This window comes from Neolamprologus multifasciatus, chromosome 10 (assembly GCF_963576455.1).
Source record: "Neolamprologus multifasciatus chromosome 10, fNeoMul1.2, whole genome shotgun sequence".
NCBI lineage: Eukaryota > Metazoa > Chordata > Actinopteri > Cichliformes > Cichlidae > Neolamprologus > Neolamprologus multifasciatus.
The window spans coordinates 28,072,504-28,090,049 of NC_140448.1; the positions used below are offsets into that span (position 1 = coordinate 28,072,504).

Below are 17,546 nucleotides of genomic sequence, written 5' to 3' on the forward strand. Positions count from 1 at the left end.
ACGGAAGCAGCTCATTTGTTTTCCTGATGATGCACATGCTGTATCATATAGGGTTTGGAGCACAGTTTCACTTGTCCAAGCTTTCTTTAAGGCTGTCTTCTGTTTGCCCTGCTTCACTGCGTATCAGTGTGTGAGGCAATTCTGGGTGCCCGTGTTTTTTTCTCCACACTCGATTTCACTTGTTTCGCCATTTCTGATGGAGTAAATTGATGCGACAGGAGCACTCTCCCTCTCTCTCTCGCCTAGGTGGCAGATTTTACACTGACAGTGAAGAATTTTTTGTGTTCTTCTCCCAAACAAAAGAAAAGAGGTTGCCGACAGGGGCAAACCAAGCACATAAACCGTTGACAGACAAAGAGGAGAAGATACAGGAAATGGCAAGCGGGAGATTTCTTAGGGTAAATGTGAACACTATATACTGTATAGAAGTTAAACAGCATACCATTAATCTCCATACTGGTACACGCTGCTACAGTAGGTGTAAGTATGTTAAAACAGCAGCGAGCTGTGTTAAAAACTGCAAATTAACTGACAAAAATTTGATGGGAACTGAATAAAGTCATTATTTTCTTGTTTTCCAGTGTTGAGGATTATACCAGCATGTTTTGCACTCAGCCTTGTGGACTGGCACTGGGAGTTGACACTGCAGGAAAAACCGGGTCAGAAGTCTTTACTGTGCTCGTAGAGGCCTGCTCCATCCTATCTGTGCCTCCGCCGCCTCCCTGCGCTGCACACAACAAGTGTGTGTTTTCGTAAGCCAGATGAGACAGCAGGCCATCTGGTGGCTTTCATCTGAGAGGTGAGTTTGGGGGCAGCTACTCGGAATGGAATTATGGCTCGCTATCTTTTTAATAACTCCAACTCTAACTCGCTCTCTTGTAAAAAAAACAGGTTGGCGGCACATGCTCCGTTGGTCAACATCAGGAAAGTAGTACCAAAAAAATGAGCTGAGGGTTTTCCAACAGTGATTTATGGCACAATGGGACAGATAACTCCACTGTAGTTCACCCGAGACAAGTAAAAAGAAAAAGATCTGCTTCGGGGAATTGAAATTTATACATTTTGACTTTGGCTTCATTTTTACTAAAGTACTTTTACATTAAAGTACTTCAGTTTTAATTCAAAAACAGGGTAGCAGGATTTCAAACGTGCAACCCATTCAATGGGAGAGACAGCTGCACCTTTAAAAGCATGCGCTGTAGAATAGAGTGCTGCAGGGTATTATTTGTGAACATTACATTTCAATCAAATTGTCCTTGATGCTTCTCTAACCTCACTTTAATAATAAGTTATTGCCATTTTGAAGATCTTGCCATTTTTAGAAGAAAGAGAGGCTGGGAGTTTTAAAAACGACCTCTCCAAGAGTTCATAGCCAGAGTGAAGAAAGGTTAACAAAATGTGTACTCATTTATTAAGTAAATAAATCATTACAAGTCCTGCAAATCATCTTCAGCCCAAAAAAGTGCCTTAAAAATCAATAATTCTTCTATTACTGTAAACTGGACTTCATATTTATAGAGAAACACTCAATAATTAATTGTATTAATAATAGAAGTCATTTCTTCCCCTTGAAAAATACGTTAGATTGTTAGAAAGGTTGGCTTAGAATAGCCTGCATTGCACTTCTAAATGATCAGCAAGCATGAGACACATGTTGGATAAAACCATGCTGCCTACAGCTCATGAAGATACCAAATATAATACAGCACTCACCCTGTGCTTTCCATATACAGCGATCACCCGCAACATCAAAACCACTGACAGGGTGAACTTAATAACATTGATTATCTTGTTACAATGGCACCTGTCAAGGGTTGGAATATATTTGGCAGCGAGTGAACATCCACTGCTTGGACCTGATGTGGCGGAAGCAGGAGAAAAGGGCAAGAGAGCCTTTGCAAGCTGTCACAGGGTTAGTACATCCTGGACAGGCTGCCGGTTTATTGCAGGTCTGACATGGAGAGACGAAACATTCATGCTCACTTTCCTTTGGCCAACTTTGAATCACCAATTAATCTAACAAGTGTATCTTTGGACTGTGGGAGAAGGCTAGAGCGCTAACCGCTGCATCCAACTTTCATGGCAGTGGTTATCCCTGATGCCTCTTTCAACAAGATAATACACTCTGCCACACTGCAGAAATTAATTAGGAATGGCTTAAAGGGACACAGCAAGGAGTTTTTTGTGGTGACTTGGCCTCCTAATCCCCTACATCTCAATGCAATCAAGCATCTATACTGTGATCTATCCATCTGAACGTACAAGACTGACAGGATTGTTTCCAACATCGAGGTTTTGTGGGTCAATGTTTTCATCGATGCGCTCGCATAACATACGCGTGCCATTTTCATTTTGTTGGCTTTTTCATCTTTTCAGGGACAATCAATATAATTCTCTACATTTTGTAAACATGATTTCATTTTTAAATTTACATAAACATAGAGCACATAGACTACATGAATAATTCATAATGCAGCAGTAAAAGTCTGCCCCCATTTAATGCTGCATTGCAAATGTGGGCTCAGGTGCCAGGCACCATATTCGATATTAGCCAATGGACTAGTTGAAATTCATGCGGGCTACTGCTAAACCAAGGGCAGAAGGCTTTAAATCATTGTCAGAGCTCGACATAGATCTGCACACTGAACTTCTGACTCCACTCTGTTGGTAGGGAGCAACAGCCGATGATCCTGGCTTAAGTTAGACAAATAACTGCCCTTCTTTGCATCATACCCTTCGGTCTGCTCTGGGCTACTTCTGTCAATATCTTGTTCTACTTCGCAGCTCCCTTACTCCATCCCACCGAGGTCTTTTCCCTCCTTTTTTACTGCATCCTTTGTTTGAGAGCCGTTTGCTAGATTGAAGGGTATCACAGAAACACGAGTCTATCTGTTATCAATCTCAGCACAGTATGTCCTGTCTACCATCTCACGTCCAATTATTTTTCAATGTTTTATTTGAAGAAGGAAGAAGCTGTGCTCCAGTTATTTATAAGCAGCCTAACCTTTAGCCTTCTGACAATCCACTTCATTAAATTATAAAAAAACAGCAGGGCCATTCGAAATTCTTCAGACAAAGAGCTGACCCGCCCACCAAACTGACCACTGCTGTCCATCATGTGCAATCTGTCTTCCCTATATCAGGCCCAAACACACGCAGAACCAATGAAGCACTAACACGTCAACATAATGAAATTAGACAGCGTAGTTAGTGACGCAGCATTGTCCTTGTTCATTTGTGGCACCATTCCCATCCCACACAGACTGTTCGCCCCTTCCAGAGCTCGGGCACCAGGATATTGCTAATCGCTTACAATAGAAGGATTAGGAGGCGAGGACAATAGGGGGTCTAAATGTCAGAGCCTAGCACCTGTCTAAAGCCCTGTCTGTTGGACAACAGTCAGTGGGTAGGAGGTGGCTGGCAAACAGCAAAATGTAGCTTGCTGATAACTGACGGGGGGTTTAGCTAAAGGCCTCTGGAGAGTAGCAATAAATCAGACTAGATTCGGGTCAGCCAAGTACAGTCTAATTTCTAATTTGGACAAGAACTAAAGCTTATTGAGGGGATTTGTTCAACTTTTAATGTTGAATTCAATTCATGTGGCACTATCCACCTGCTATATGGAGCTCAGGACTTGCAGAAATCCTGTTATCTGGTCAAATTTTCTCGACTGGTCCTTTGTTGTGTTGACAAACTGTTACTCATGGGAAACATCAGGCTTTAGTAATCTATTGCATTTATGCATTAAAGTAAAAGATAAGATCCAATATCTCAAAGTGAAACCTCATGCTAAAAGCATTGCTAATACTTCTATCTATCACAGTTTCTGGAAAATATATACAAGACATATACAGTACGTGGGAAAACAATCATAGATCCATTGTAGGTAACCCAAAATAGACCTGTTTAAAAAAAAGTCAGTTTATGCTGTCCTCGCCCCGAGTCTCTTAGTTTCACCAGCTAGACAGCGAGATAACAATGCTCCAATAACCAGACTTGTTTCCTTTTTGCGCTGATTTATTGAAGAATGGTCTCTGACTATTGCCTTCTCTTTGACCATCGTAAAAATGAAAGTACAAAATACTGTATTAGCTAACTAACATTGTAAACTAGCTTGTTACACTCTTACTGCAAGCTAACAAGATAAAACTTTCAAATGTACAAATTATCGAACCATTTTTACACAAAACAAAAGATAATAATTATTTTATCGACACTCATACTTACAGACATATCTTGTCCAAGGCAACAACATTTTAAGGTCCGTATCAGCTTAGAACAATAACATTACGGTATCGCTTTCCGCCATCTTTTATTTCTTCTTCACGTTCTCATTTTTTCCTTTCCCAAAGTAACCGAACCCATATTACAAAGCGGCCACTAGAGGGAGCTCTAGGGCAGTTTACAACTATAATATCCCATTTAAGTTATAAAAGGCAGAACACAGTTCAATCAATTCAAAAACAGTAACGGACTTAAACCGAATGGAAATTATGTTGTAAGATTTTAAGGATAATTAAACCGTAAAAATAATAAGAAAATAAAAGAAAAAATGTAGCCAAAGAGAGCAGCATGATCCCGCAACAATTAACAGGCTATAATGCATGTTTTGTTTTTTCGTCTCAAAGTTCACTTAGTTTTACACACACTCGTATTTAATCTGCAAACAGCCTGAGTATGTATTTAGACAACAGCGCCTTACATAAGTTGATTAGACTGAATATACAGATTCCAGCCAAAGACAGTATGACACCAATGACCCAGTGATGGTTTTTCTCTAAAATGGAAAAGATTTTAGGTTCTTAGTATCATGACAAACCTCAGTGTATGTGATGATAATCAGATGATAGATCAGATTTGGATATTTCATTTGTGCAAATGTCCAATACATCTAATTAAGACGAAGTCACAAAGTTGTCAAACCCATTTGTGTTCCTGTTCTTTAGGGATTAATATTCTGATTCTGCTCAGTTTAGTGTCTGCGTTTGGAAAAGTTGGAGAAGAACTGAGGTAAATAACAACCTCACAATGCAAAAATACTTACTTAGACTGTTATCGTTTAAGTGAAAGGACAGAATGAAGAAGCAGCTTTAGTGTTGCCACAAGGTAAAGCGCTTTTCTCTAAATGTCTTCACCGAGTCGTATATACCTGCTCATATTGATGTTGTGCTTTTCACTGTCTCATTTTTTCTTGCTTTCCTCAGATGCAGCTCTATTAATTTGTACTATATCCTCCAGCCCACATTGCAAGCTTAATTGGCAAGGCACAGGATATGAGAAAGCAAATATTGCTTAGTGTCACTGGTATAAAAATTGTAGTCTCATAATAGCCGAGTCTCTGGAGAAAGACGGCGTTCTTTAGCGACTGTCTCTTTTCAAAGCAAGGGCAAATGGTTTGGGGAAAATATTGAATTTAGAGCTTTGCGTGCTTTGCAAACCTGCAGCAAAGGATGAAGACTTCACTTTGAAAGATGCTACATTTTTTGATTTTCTCTCCTCATTTTCATGCATGCGTTTTTGAAAACACAGCCTTGGCACGCGACAGTAATTGTCTCACCAGTGCCATCCAAGCACTTCAAATTCATCCTGCTTGCTGCTTCACTTACGTGCAAGTGCCTCTTCCCATTCAGTAATGCTCACCCTAATCTTATCAGAGCACACTGCTTTCAGTCAGCCAGACAACCTCAATGCCTGCTCTCACCTCGTGATCAATGGAGATCGCTTCATGGGAAAAATGGAAAATCCAAAGTACTCTGTTATCAGGTGGATGGGACACAAAGGGAGGCTGAGAAGCAGAATTTCTTCAACATTCTTGATAAGTGGGACTGTGCTGCCACAGGCTGTCACATCAGACAGACCAAGCAGAACACAGGCCATTTTCAATACATCACTGATTGCCTTCAGTGTCCCAATCATATGGAAAATAAGCTTGGTGAATATGAAAAAGATTGCAAGCGGGATGCTGCACCATGTTCAAAGGGTGCTCTGTTCTTACATAAGACAGCTGACAGAGTAGCTCTGTTTGCATCCTCAAATACGTTGAACAGAAATGACATAATGTGACAGTGTGTTCATTATTTTCGAACCTGAAACAAATGCAAAACTACAGTAAAACAAAGTACAACCGGCAGCTTCATAACACGATAAGTGTTATGAATTAAAGTAATGTTACACCAATGAAAAAAATTATACAAATTCTATTTGTTATCTTTAATGAACCACAATCGAGTCACATCAGTCACATCTTCATAGGTAAACCAGCTGACGTATAACAGGTTGGTATTGGCTAATGGGTTAAGTCACAGCCCAAGTAAATACTGGACTACACCATTAACGATAAAGACAGGAGGAGAAAAACATAATCCCCACCTATCTTAATATAATACATGCGAGAAATACATGAAAGGAAAGAGTGTTAGAAGAAGGCCACAAGCCGAAACGCGCTAATAAAGTTGTTCCTTCTTTATTTTTAAGTGTCGCTGGAGTTCCTGCGTTGTTAGTTTCTCATCCTCTCCATGCACCTTGGAAGTAGGTGAAGTTGTGCCAGACGTTTTTGCTGCGACTACATGTCTGGGGCAGGATAGATTGCCTATAGTTGCACCAGAATCCCCAGTGTATACAACACAGAGGTAGCCACCATGACGTCATGCAAAACCCACCGTCAAGCCCTGAGCTGAACGTTATACAGTAGCAAACTGTCAATAATGAGCTAAGCTTGGCCTAAAGCTTACTCTGCTTTTTGACTCCAATGGTCACCCTGATTTACAAAACAGGCAGCTCACCCTCTGCTGGCCAAAGGAAAGACTGTAGACTTAGCACATTGGGTTTTACATATAGTTTATCTATCTATATGTGACCCATGAATTCCTGTTCTCTTCGTCAGCCATTCTTTAACAAAGCTATTAAAAAGAATACTGTCCAGATATTTTGTAGTTCAAGATTTGCTCTTTACAGAGACATTTTTTTTCTGCATGCAACCAAAGCCGGCTACAAGATGACACCAACAGGAAGTCCGAAAGCTTTCAGTAAGAAAAATCATTCGAGAGATTCCTTGAACTGTAACGAGATATCCACTTTGTCACAATTCAATTACTCATTTCCCATGTGGCCACAGGATTGCGATCCTGAAGATGAATTCTGGTCAGATGTGATTAATAGCAACAGAAGTCTCGGTCACGGTGGGCCACGGAAAGTGCATCACATATCCACATATCATCGTGGGAGTCTCTGCAAAATAACTAAAGTCTAAAACTTAGGCATCATTTAAAATCAACCATTTGCATTCATATGAATTTTTGTGCTAAGATCTGTATTGTGGGTTCAAAATGTGCATTACCTTGGTGTACTGTCATTGTGTTTGTTTAAAGTTTTGCCTGTTCTATGGACTTCTTTTTGTGTGTGTTGAAGAGGAAGCTGTTGACCTGACCGATATGACTCATGGGCGCTGTGAACATGCACACACTAGTGTGTGATGGGAGCTGCTGCAGAGATATCTTTCTCTGGGTGACCCTCTCAGAGCAAAATATAGTAGTTTATTCCACAGGTAGGAAACAAATTTCATTTTTATTTATCTGCCACATTTTTGTGGTTTCTGAGATAAGAAATAATTCCAAAAATGTTCTACAAGATGTTTTTCTTAATCTTTTAGTGTAAGATCTTAACAAGAAGCTTGCTCCAAAACACACACAGCGCATGTAGTCTAATGGAGCCGACTGCCAGGTCAGCTTATTACCCTCAATTTTCCCCCCCTCTGTTACTGTCGTTGAGACTATTACCTGAAAATCAAGAATTTATGGAATAAAGCTACTTTCGGCTGCTCCCTTTTTCACACTGGGTCCTCACAGCGGGTAGCATATTTGATTTGGCAAGTCTTTACGCCGGTTGCCCTTCCTGACTCAACCCCAAAGAGATTTTCGCCTCCTCCCTGGCTCAAACCAGGGATCTCTTTCACTGGTTAGGCAAATGTGTGAAGGACTACACCATATAGCCGCTCATGACTTCATATAATGAATTTGTTAAATGACACAGAGAGGACATCAGGATGCTCAGATGCTCTAATGGCCTCTGACAACTTGAACTATTGCATCCTTCATTGCTATAATAATTTAGGTGTAGCACATCTAAAACCGAGCAAATATGGATAAAGCCACTATTAATATTCTTACCACACAAAAAAAGAAGTTTCCCCCTCAAGACCAAGACCTTGCAGCCACAAAGCCAGTGCTCTCCCGCTTTATTTTTTCAGCTTTGAGGATCGTTTGCAAAAAGGACTACATAGTTCAGTAATGCACAAAAATAAATTAAATGTCAGACCTCTCCAAGCATAGCAGCCTTAGACTCGTAAAGCTTATTGTGTACACACAGAGAAATGTTTACAGCATGAACCATGTAGTCCAGGTCACGCAAAGATCTGACCTATTTTTGATTTTGCAGGACAGCAAGCAAATAACGCCAAGGCACAAAACACCATAGATTGATTTAGTGAGCTTTATGGTTACATTTGAGAGTATGATTGGATAGATGTCACTGACACGCATCACTTTTTAATTATCCACAGACCTTAACTGAAGTTGACACCTTCATAATAAGCTCATATGTCCTGGGAACTCATTTGACACAGCAATGGCGTGTCTGGATATTATGATGAGCTATTTAAACAGTCACCTGTCTATCAGTCACGCAGACTTACATCACAGCATCCTGCTGGGATCATTTTAAAGAACAAATTAACAAATGCGTATATGCTAATTGTGATTGTAACAGCGATTAACGAGTTCAACAACCACGCTAATGGGAAGCACTCATGTTATTGTGTGAAAAAGACAAACAGATTTGCGATTAAAACAAGTGACTAACCTTAAAAATAATTTAAATATTCACATGAAAAGCACACAGGAAAAAAGAGTTGTATCTGCAAATCACAAAGAACAAAAAAACAGAAAACAAATGGAGCAAAGGATTGACATAGGCGAGGGGGTGGGAAGTCAGCAAACAAACCGCTAAACAAGAGCATCCTTCCTCTATTCTATAAAAGAAAAAGCTGGTGATCACCCACTTTCTGTGTAAAGGCGGAAACCTATCAAGGCCCCCCAAGCATTTGTCTGAAAAACTGACATGGCTGACAGAGAGAGCAAGAGAAAGGGAGAGGGTAAGGCTGACTTGTCTCCTTGCATGTACTTAGGAGCTGCCAAACCTTGTGTGATATTAATGTCATTTGCCTTTTGTAATTTGACTTGGGAGTTCAAATCTTGTCTCAGCTTTGCCTCTCTCATGTCTGCAGGGTCTTACATCTCCCGCAAAGAAAAAAAGAACAGAGAGCCTTGTTGGGCTTTAGTTTCAAGCAGATGTCAGATGCACCTCACTTCCTACAATATACTGGGATGAGTCTGCCTCTTGCAGGAGAGGAAAAAAAGGTCATTTGCCACCGCTCTCGGCATTTCACAGCAATATTTCTTGCGTATGAAGTGGTAAATGGGAGCCTTAACTCACAGATGGCACGCACTTGGGTGAGAGTCATAAACTGACTGCTTCCTCTGAGGGATTTGTTTGTGTCGAGCACCTGATACATGTCCAGGATGCCTTTGATAAATCCTGACAGTGGCCATCAAACACAGTGTCCATGCATGATTGTAAGTTAGCTGCAGGAGCAAACATGCCAACCAGCTTGAGGTCATTTATCTTTAAGGGGAACAATAGGTAATGCGCAACGTTGACAATGCTCTGTTTAGGCTGTCTATTTATGGTGTCACACAAGCAGGAAAGGCCTGCTTGCACATATTTTAGTCACTTGTAATGCATTACTTTGTTTGTTTTTTGGCTGTCAAAAGAGCTCTCAGACTACACATTTTAACACGTTCTCCAGGGCACAAAACACTGTGTGGTTTCTAACCTAAACCATGATTTGCCTGCTTGTTAAGTCTGACATAGCCATTCATTTCGCTAGCAAACAAGCACTGGGATACCACAGAGAGTTAAAGCCCAAATTCATTTCATCTCCAAGAAAATGATCGATGTGGCTGTTTTCCCAGGTGTTTGTGTAACCATTCATACATCTGTGTGAAAGGACTTAGGAAGTTTAGGGGAGTTACAAGATAGCAGTTAGCTAGCTAGCTAGTTAGACACCTAAAGATAGCATGGCATGTTCTGACTAAAGCATTTCTAACAAACAAAACTTAGAGCACTGCCAAAACTTGGATTTAAACAAACATAGAAATATATGGGTAATAAAGATGGGCTAGCTAACATAAGATGAAAGACCTCCAAAATAAAAGGCTAGGGGTGACTATGTTATCGGCTGGTTTGGATTACTCGCTGAAACCAAGCTTAACAGAGGAGATATAAATCCCTTTGAGGTTGCGTCAGGAAGGGTGCCCGGCGTAAAAATATGACAAATAAAATTGAGCTGCCTGTTGTGGAGGGCCCCTGTAAAAAAAGGGAGCAACCAAAAGTAGCTCAAGTTAAGCTTAGCATCCACACTAACATACTAGTTTACCTTAGAATAATTCCCTTTTGACAGTAGGACTCTGATATATCCAACTGTTTGTGGCAATAGCAGTTTAAATGTTTATGCTTCATAAAAATCTACCATATCAGGTCAATGACATAGCAACGCCATGCATTAACATCTCCTAGCATGCACAACAACAACACAGGCCCAGGCATGTCCGACAGTGAGAGTCATGCAAGAAAACTGCTCTCGCTAAAGATGAAAAACAACAAACTTGCTTCACCAGTTGAGGTAAAAGCACACCATCGAGTACAACAGGCCACCCACAAACAGAGGAGACACCGCCAGGTGTTTACGTGAGACCCAAAAGTAAACAAATGGCTGAACCAAGCATTGCTGGAGCACTCGCCAGCTTGCACTCTATAAGACAGGAGGATCAAATGGATGGAAATTAGTGTTGTGCTTCTAACATATAACATCCCAGACAGGAAATACTTTTTAAATGTAATTATATTATGTAACAATATTGTGCAGCTCTTCTAGAGTTAAGTTTTTGTTTATGTTAACCGTTTAAGACTGGAGTACACTTTATGTTATACTTAAAATTTCTATTCAAAACACTACCAAAGCAACTTTTGTTCTTACATTTGAGTTATGCTGTGCCTCTGCTATTGTACTGCAATGCTACTGTTGGCACCTTGTGGCAATAGATTCACACTCTTAATTAAGTAGTCTGTCATCAGTGGCATTTATTGAAAAAGAATAGAAAAAGACCTTTATTTTGTTTACACTACTGCCTGCAAGCTGTAATCGCCAATAAAAGTATTTTTTCTCCAAGTCATTGAAAAATATTAGTGCCACAAAGTCCACTGAAATATCGTGACACTGTTTTCCGGCTATATGGCTGACCCTGACCCGGAGTTCACACATTAACAGCAGAAACATAAACAAGAGTAGTGCAGATTGCACCTTGTTTTTTGCATTGGTCACATCAACAACAACTAGATGTGGACCTGCAAAGCTCTGCATTCGCACCAACACAACACCCTGCGTCCATATGTCACAAATCTAATTTCTGTAACTTAAACGTAAGGAAAGATCACTAAAAACTAATTTATTACCACAGCTTCCGCAACCATTTAGCCTTTTCCTTAAAGGGGTCTATCGATCAATAAAATGACAAAGCTCTAACACGCTTCCTATCTGTTCCTCAGCAGCTGACCCTAACCTCTGACCTCCCAGTGGAGGAAAGCATCTGCTGGAAACTGTCCTACATCAATAACAGATCACATTACACGTTTAAAAGGGACCAGACACATTTGCTCTGCTCTACTTGCTCTACTTCCAATAGTCTTTCTCACTGACAACACAAGAGGTCTACTAGCCTGCACTCTACCCTGAATTTCCATATTCTGATTCATGTTTTGGCACTCCTCAAACGAGACTGTCTACCCACACAAATGCTTAAAAAACATTAAAAGAGTCCAGCTTCCACCCTCAGATGAATATCTTAGGCCACAAGGCAAGGGTGAGACTTTCCAGAGCAAATAACACAAAAACAGATGAGCCAGAAGCCAATGAGCAAGATTTGTAATTATGCAGAGAGAGTGCAGAGGTGAGTTCGTGTTCAAACCAGAGAAAAGGAAAATGAAGAAGAGCATTAGTAAACTGCTGGAGCCAGTGAATTGAATTTCAGAAGACACTGGCACCGACTATGAATTTCAGACCAAATAATCAATACGAGAAATGTTGCCTCCGTGTTGCTACTTTGCCGACAGATTGGGTTTTCCTTTACTGGATTGCCAGATAGGCACATAAGTGCATCGAATCGCACTTTTGAAAGCATGAATATCTGGATTGACTATTTGTAAATCACAGATAAGCATTATCTCAATATACTGATGAGTAGCATCTTTTTCCAGAATTGGAGCAACTCCTTGCAGTAGTCAGAGGTCAAAGTGGATCAAGGGCATTCTGGCAGGGAAGTGAAGCAAAATTAGTTTCATCTATGAATTATTAAAGAGGGGTTTTTCCTGTAATATTTGTAAAACAAAGATGATCCAGACTGTACTTACTTGACTTCTACATTCTAAGTAGGGCAACCCATTATGAAAGTCTAATTTCTACGGCTTAGACAATGAGAATAACATTTAATTTTATTCGATCAAATGGAAAATCTTGCTTACCCAGTTTCTGCTAAACACATGCCACCTAAGTAATTTCCTCTTTATCTGTGTGACCTTAAGTCTTGAGATGACTAACATAAAATGATTTAAATCTAATTTCTTGACCTTTCAAAAGCCTATTAATAAAAAGGTCAGATTTTACTATGCAAATATTCTCATTAATGCAAAAATGTTCTTATTAAAGGGAGTGGAAACGTAAGTTGTAAGAGTTTTTGAAAAGAGGTCTCCTGTTTTATGTGTATGAGTACAAATATGAGAAACCAAGAGGCTAAAAAAAACATGTTCATTTTTTTATGCAGCTGCCACCTTTATTTACATATTTACAGCTGAGCTAGCATTTTCCAGCTAGCACGACATATAGCTAGTGCCGGTAATTCTTACTACTGAAGCTGCTTAATCTGCAGTTTGTACATTCCTTTTATTACACATACACTGCTCTTCCTCACTTACACTTGTTTGCAGTTTGCAGGTATAACTGTAATTTGTCAAAAAATAACTGCTGTTTAATTGCACATTTGTCAAACTCAAACCATAACTACGGAAATTACAGGAAGTTTTTTTTTAAAGAAATCAATTGTAATCTGCAACAAACTCTGATATTATTACGTTTCTTTGACATTAAATCTAAAGACTTTTCACCATTATCACAGAAATTTGCACATTTAGCAAGCTACACTCATTTGGCGGGTTCATTAGGTACACGTGTTCAACTGCTGCAGCAACTCAAGGCATTCAGAAAGGGTCAAGGCAACCTGCTGAAGTTGATATTGAGCACCAGAATGAGGAAGAAAGGTGATTTAAGTGACTCTGAATGTGGCTCTGAATGTGGCGTGGTTGTTGGTGCCACACAGGCTCATCTAAAACTGTTGATCTACTGGGATTTCCCCGCACAAACATCTGTGGGGTTTACAGAGAAGACGACACCGGGTGCCACTCCTGCCAGCTAAGAGTAGGAAACTGAGGCTACAGCTCACAGAGGATCCCTGTTCAAGCTGCTGGTGGTGTAACATTGTGAGGGTTATTGTCTTGTCACACTTTGGGCCCGTTAGTACCGACTGAACATCATTTGAATGCCACAGCATGACTGAGTATTGTTGCTGACCACATCCATCCATTTCTGATCACAGTGTACCCGTCTTCTTTTGCTGAGTCCTTCCAGCAGGATACAGCACCATGACATGAAGCTAAAATCATCTCATACCGGTTTACTGAACATGACAATGAGTTCAGTGTACTAAAATGGTCCCCACAGCCCTCAGATCTCAGTTCAATAGAGCACATTCAGGATGTGGTGAAATAGGATATTCACATCCAACAGTTGCTGCAGATTCGTCAGCTGCAGATCCATGATGTTATCATGTCAATACGGACAGAAATGTCTGAGGAGTGTTTACAGCAAATTGAAACTCGATGCCAAAAAGAATTTAGGCAGTTTTAAAGACAAAAATATAATAAAACGAGCATAAATTCAGTAACTAATTAAGTGGCCATTGAGTATATACATCATGAAACATGACTTTGTAAAGATAGTATGCTCTTTTCCCACACAATCCATTAGTCGTTTTTTTTAGTTAACTTAAATGGACTGGGAAAGATCGAAAAGCACTACTAAAGGTGAAGCGGGACCCAGTGCAAGCATCAGTCCCTAACGGCCCTCATGTAGTATTTAAAGGAGCGGAGAGCAGGACCCAGAGGCTCCCAGGGGCCTAGCTGCAGCATAAACACTCTGCAGGTAATGGCACCGCAACAACTCAGCAGCTTCAGTATCACTGCTCCTCTCCACTGGAGCATTGGCATGCAGGATAACAGCAAAGGGAGCTGCTGTAAGGCTGTCACATCGATGATGAAATTGATGCTCGCAGGGGAAGAGAATCAGCAATTCACCATCCAAATGGCACTCGTCATACTCTAAATATGCCACAGGTAATTATTCTTTTCACTTTTTTTTTTTTAATTTTTGGGGGGTATTGACCACTGTATTGAGTAGAAGAAAAACTCACTCCATCTAAGAAATTTTCAATGATTTTCAAAAGTATTTTCTTAGCTGTGGTAATTGCAGGGCAAGTGGCATCTGGACTAAAAAGCTGAGGCTGCACATGGATTACAGGGATGCCATGGAGGGGCCAATAAGTCGTATGCTTTTCTAGAAAATGGAAATAAATAAGTCAACAGAACAAATGTTGTTGTGATCAACGTAAAGTGAGTTCCATGCAGTCTCTTCTTCGCCTAAGCTCTTATTTCGCATGACAAGACTTTGCTGACTTTCTCAAGTACCGGTGACATTTTAAAAGCATTGCCCCGTGTTGGTCGCGCCACTGTTCGTGTACACAGAAAAAAAGGACAAACAAGGGCCCTTTTTCCCAGCGTGGATATCGTGCTTCCAGTTTCACACGCACGCCTGCCTTTTCTTCCTTAACCAGAAATGCGAAAGCTGCAGGTTATGGGTTCATGAGTTCACGCTTATAGTCAGACATCTATACGCTGCAAACGAAAGCACACTGTCAGTGAGTTTTTATGTGACTGTCAGATGTCTCATGAAAAGACACTGGTGAAATCTTCAGATCTCAGATGAGTTTTCAAAGACAAAGATTAGACTTCATGGCAGCAAAGAGCCATCTCTAATATAACTGCTTCACAGCTTACAGTAACAGGCTGTTAGCATTTCCCCTCTAACAGAAAACTGAGCAACTAAAAGAGTCATTTATAGCTATAAGCTGCCATTAGCAAAATCTAAGCCCACAGGGCAGACGATTTGACAGTTCGCGTGTTAGATTCAACACTAAAAAAAGCTTTATTTCTCAAATTCTTGACAACAGGCTGACTGGCACTGCAGGGATTTCAGTTTTTAACCTAATAGCTGGTTCAGATTCACCACATGGGGGCTAACATGTCATAACCCAATGCAAACTTTGTCAGAAGGGCCTTAACACTTCATCTAGAGAGGGTGGTAATCAGAGTCCAGATGTAAAACATGTTTTGCAATATAATGCGTCCCTGCAGTAACACAGAAATCATAATATATTGCCTCAAACTTTTGTCTCTGCAAAATATGAAAAAAACTGTAGAGTGGTAATATTCTAAGGTTTTTGATCTAGAAGATATTGTACAGGCTTTTAGCAGATCCACCTATTACACATGAAATGTGTTAGTCATATCCAGTATGCTCTGTGTTTCCTTTCAAACATTATTTCCAAAAATGAGAGGGTCTGACAGAGCAGCCTGCTGCTACCCAAAGAAATATGGTTGTGTGAGGAAGGATGCTTAGAGCTTTATTGTTAATACAGCAGTACACACAGTATACAGTGCACCAAACTACTGTTTCACCCCAAGCCCCCATGGTGCATTTATAAGTATATAAAAGATATATCTCTATTTATTTGTAATATATCTATTACAAATAAATAACATGCTAAATTCGGGTAAAATTAAGGGATAAAAAGGTACCAATTACTAACTATACAATACTAACTGTACGATAAACAAAGACCGGACAGAGACAATACAAAGTGGATTGTGCAGTAGGTGTTGATTACCAGGTTGAGTTACTGTCAGTATATTATAGACGAGACATGACAAAGACATGTGCAAGATGCAAAATGTGCAAATATAGTATTTAATTAGTTTAGATGTGTGTTCAGTAACTATGTGACTGAGTGTGCAACTAAGCATATTGTTCCCAGGTGGAGTTTGTGGTGGGTTTTTGTTGTTTTTGAGTCTTTTGATGAGTATTGTAAGGTGTTTGTAAAGGTGTATGTGTGTATTTGTTCTTTGGTGGTATTGAGTTGAGGGCTCTGACTGCTTGGGGGAAGAAGCTCTTGCAGTGTCTGGTCGTTACGGTTTTGATGCTGTGAAAACCGTCTGCCAGATGGAAGGAGGGAGAACAGGGTTTTAGCTCACTCTCAGCCCAGAACTGCGAAACAGGATTCATCGGGCAGCAAATGCTACGTCTTATTGGGGTACATAACCGTGGTAACGGACCACGGTAGCAGACCTAGCCTGCTCCAGAACAGCTTCTCTTCGAGATAAGAAATTAAAATACATAAAACCATCACCTAGTTAACAATTAGGTCTCTGTAAAACTCCGTCACTGTTTCTAAATGCCTCAGTGCACAGAGACTAAAAAGGTTTTAATTTAAATTTAATCTTTACCTTCTCTAAGACCATCAGCACTATAGCTGCAGATGAGAGAATGAAACTGTCTTGTGTAGAACTAAACATTAATTTCATGGAATAAAGCGACAGCGTTTTCCCCCAGCTTTCCTTCCTCACTTCAAATTGGCTGATCTTTGATAATCTGCACATTCATATTCATCCTTTCTTTTTTAAAACTATACCAAACAAACTAAACTAAAACTATGACTTTTTAAAAAAAAAAATCTGCCACTGTGTCTCCAGCAGATCTGCACGTTTTCCTGGTTGGTCAGACGTCGTATGAGTTGAGTAAATGAACTGATAATTACCTTGGTATGACCACTTATTCTGACTGACTGCAGAAACAAATGTATTTGAAGATAAAACAACCCAAAGGAAATTGCTTGTGCAAGAGGTCCTTCAAAAAATGCCAAATAATAATAGAAAACGCAAAGAACAAAACAAAATACCAGAACAATGGAAAAATTACTCGTGTCTATTATGATAACATAGAAAAGGAACATTACAGTAACAAGAAAACAATGGAAAAAACTGTAATGCAAGAAACAGCGATAGAAAAATAGATACTGCATGAAATTGAATTTCATTTGATCATAATGGCCATAATTTTACACTTCCTTTCCACCTAATAATATACTGTATTAAAAACAAAGATACTGTAGTGCAGCGTACCGTTTCCTGATTAGTAAAGGTCTGTTTGAACAAACGAGTAAAAAGTGTTTACAGTGGGTTAGGCCCGAAGTCATCCACCTCTGTCATAG

At 39.9% G+C, this 17,546-nt stretch overlaps 1 protein-coding gene across 3 annotated transcripts in view; it reads right to left on the reverse strand.

Moving 5' to 3' along the window:
• tmem132e (transmembrane protein 132E) overlaps positions 1 to 17,546 on the reverse strand; it is a 483,984-nt gene that overhangs the window by 209,667 nt on the left and 256,771 nt on the right. The window contains exon 1 of one of the 3 annotated variants that reach the window (XM_085173741.1): positions 4,228 to 17,030. The exons of the other annotated variants lie outside the window; for them this stretch is intronic. Within the exon in view, the coding sequence (XP_085029867.1) occupies positions 4,228 to 4,255 (28 nt within the window). The 5' untranslated portion in view covers positions 4,256 to 17,030. Of the gene's footprint in view, positions 1 to 4,227; positions 17,031 to 17,546 lie in introns of those variants that run through there. 3 annotated transcript variants of the gene reach the window in all.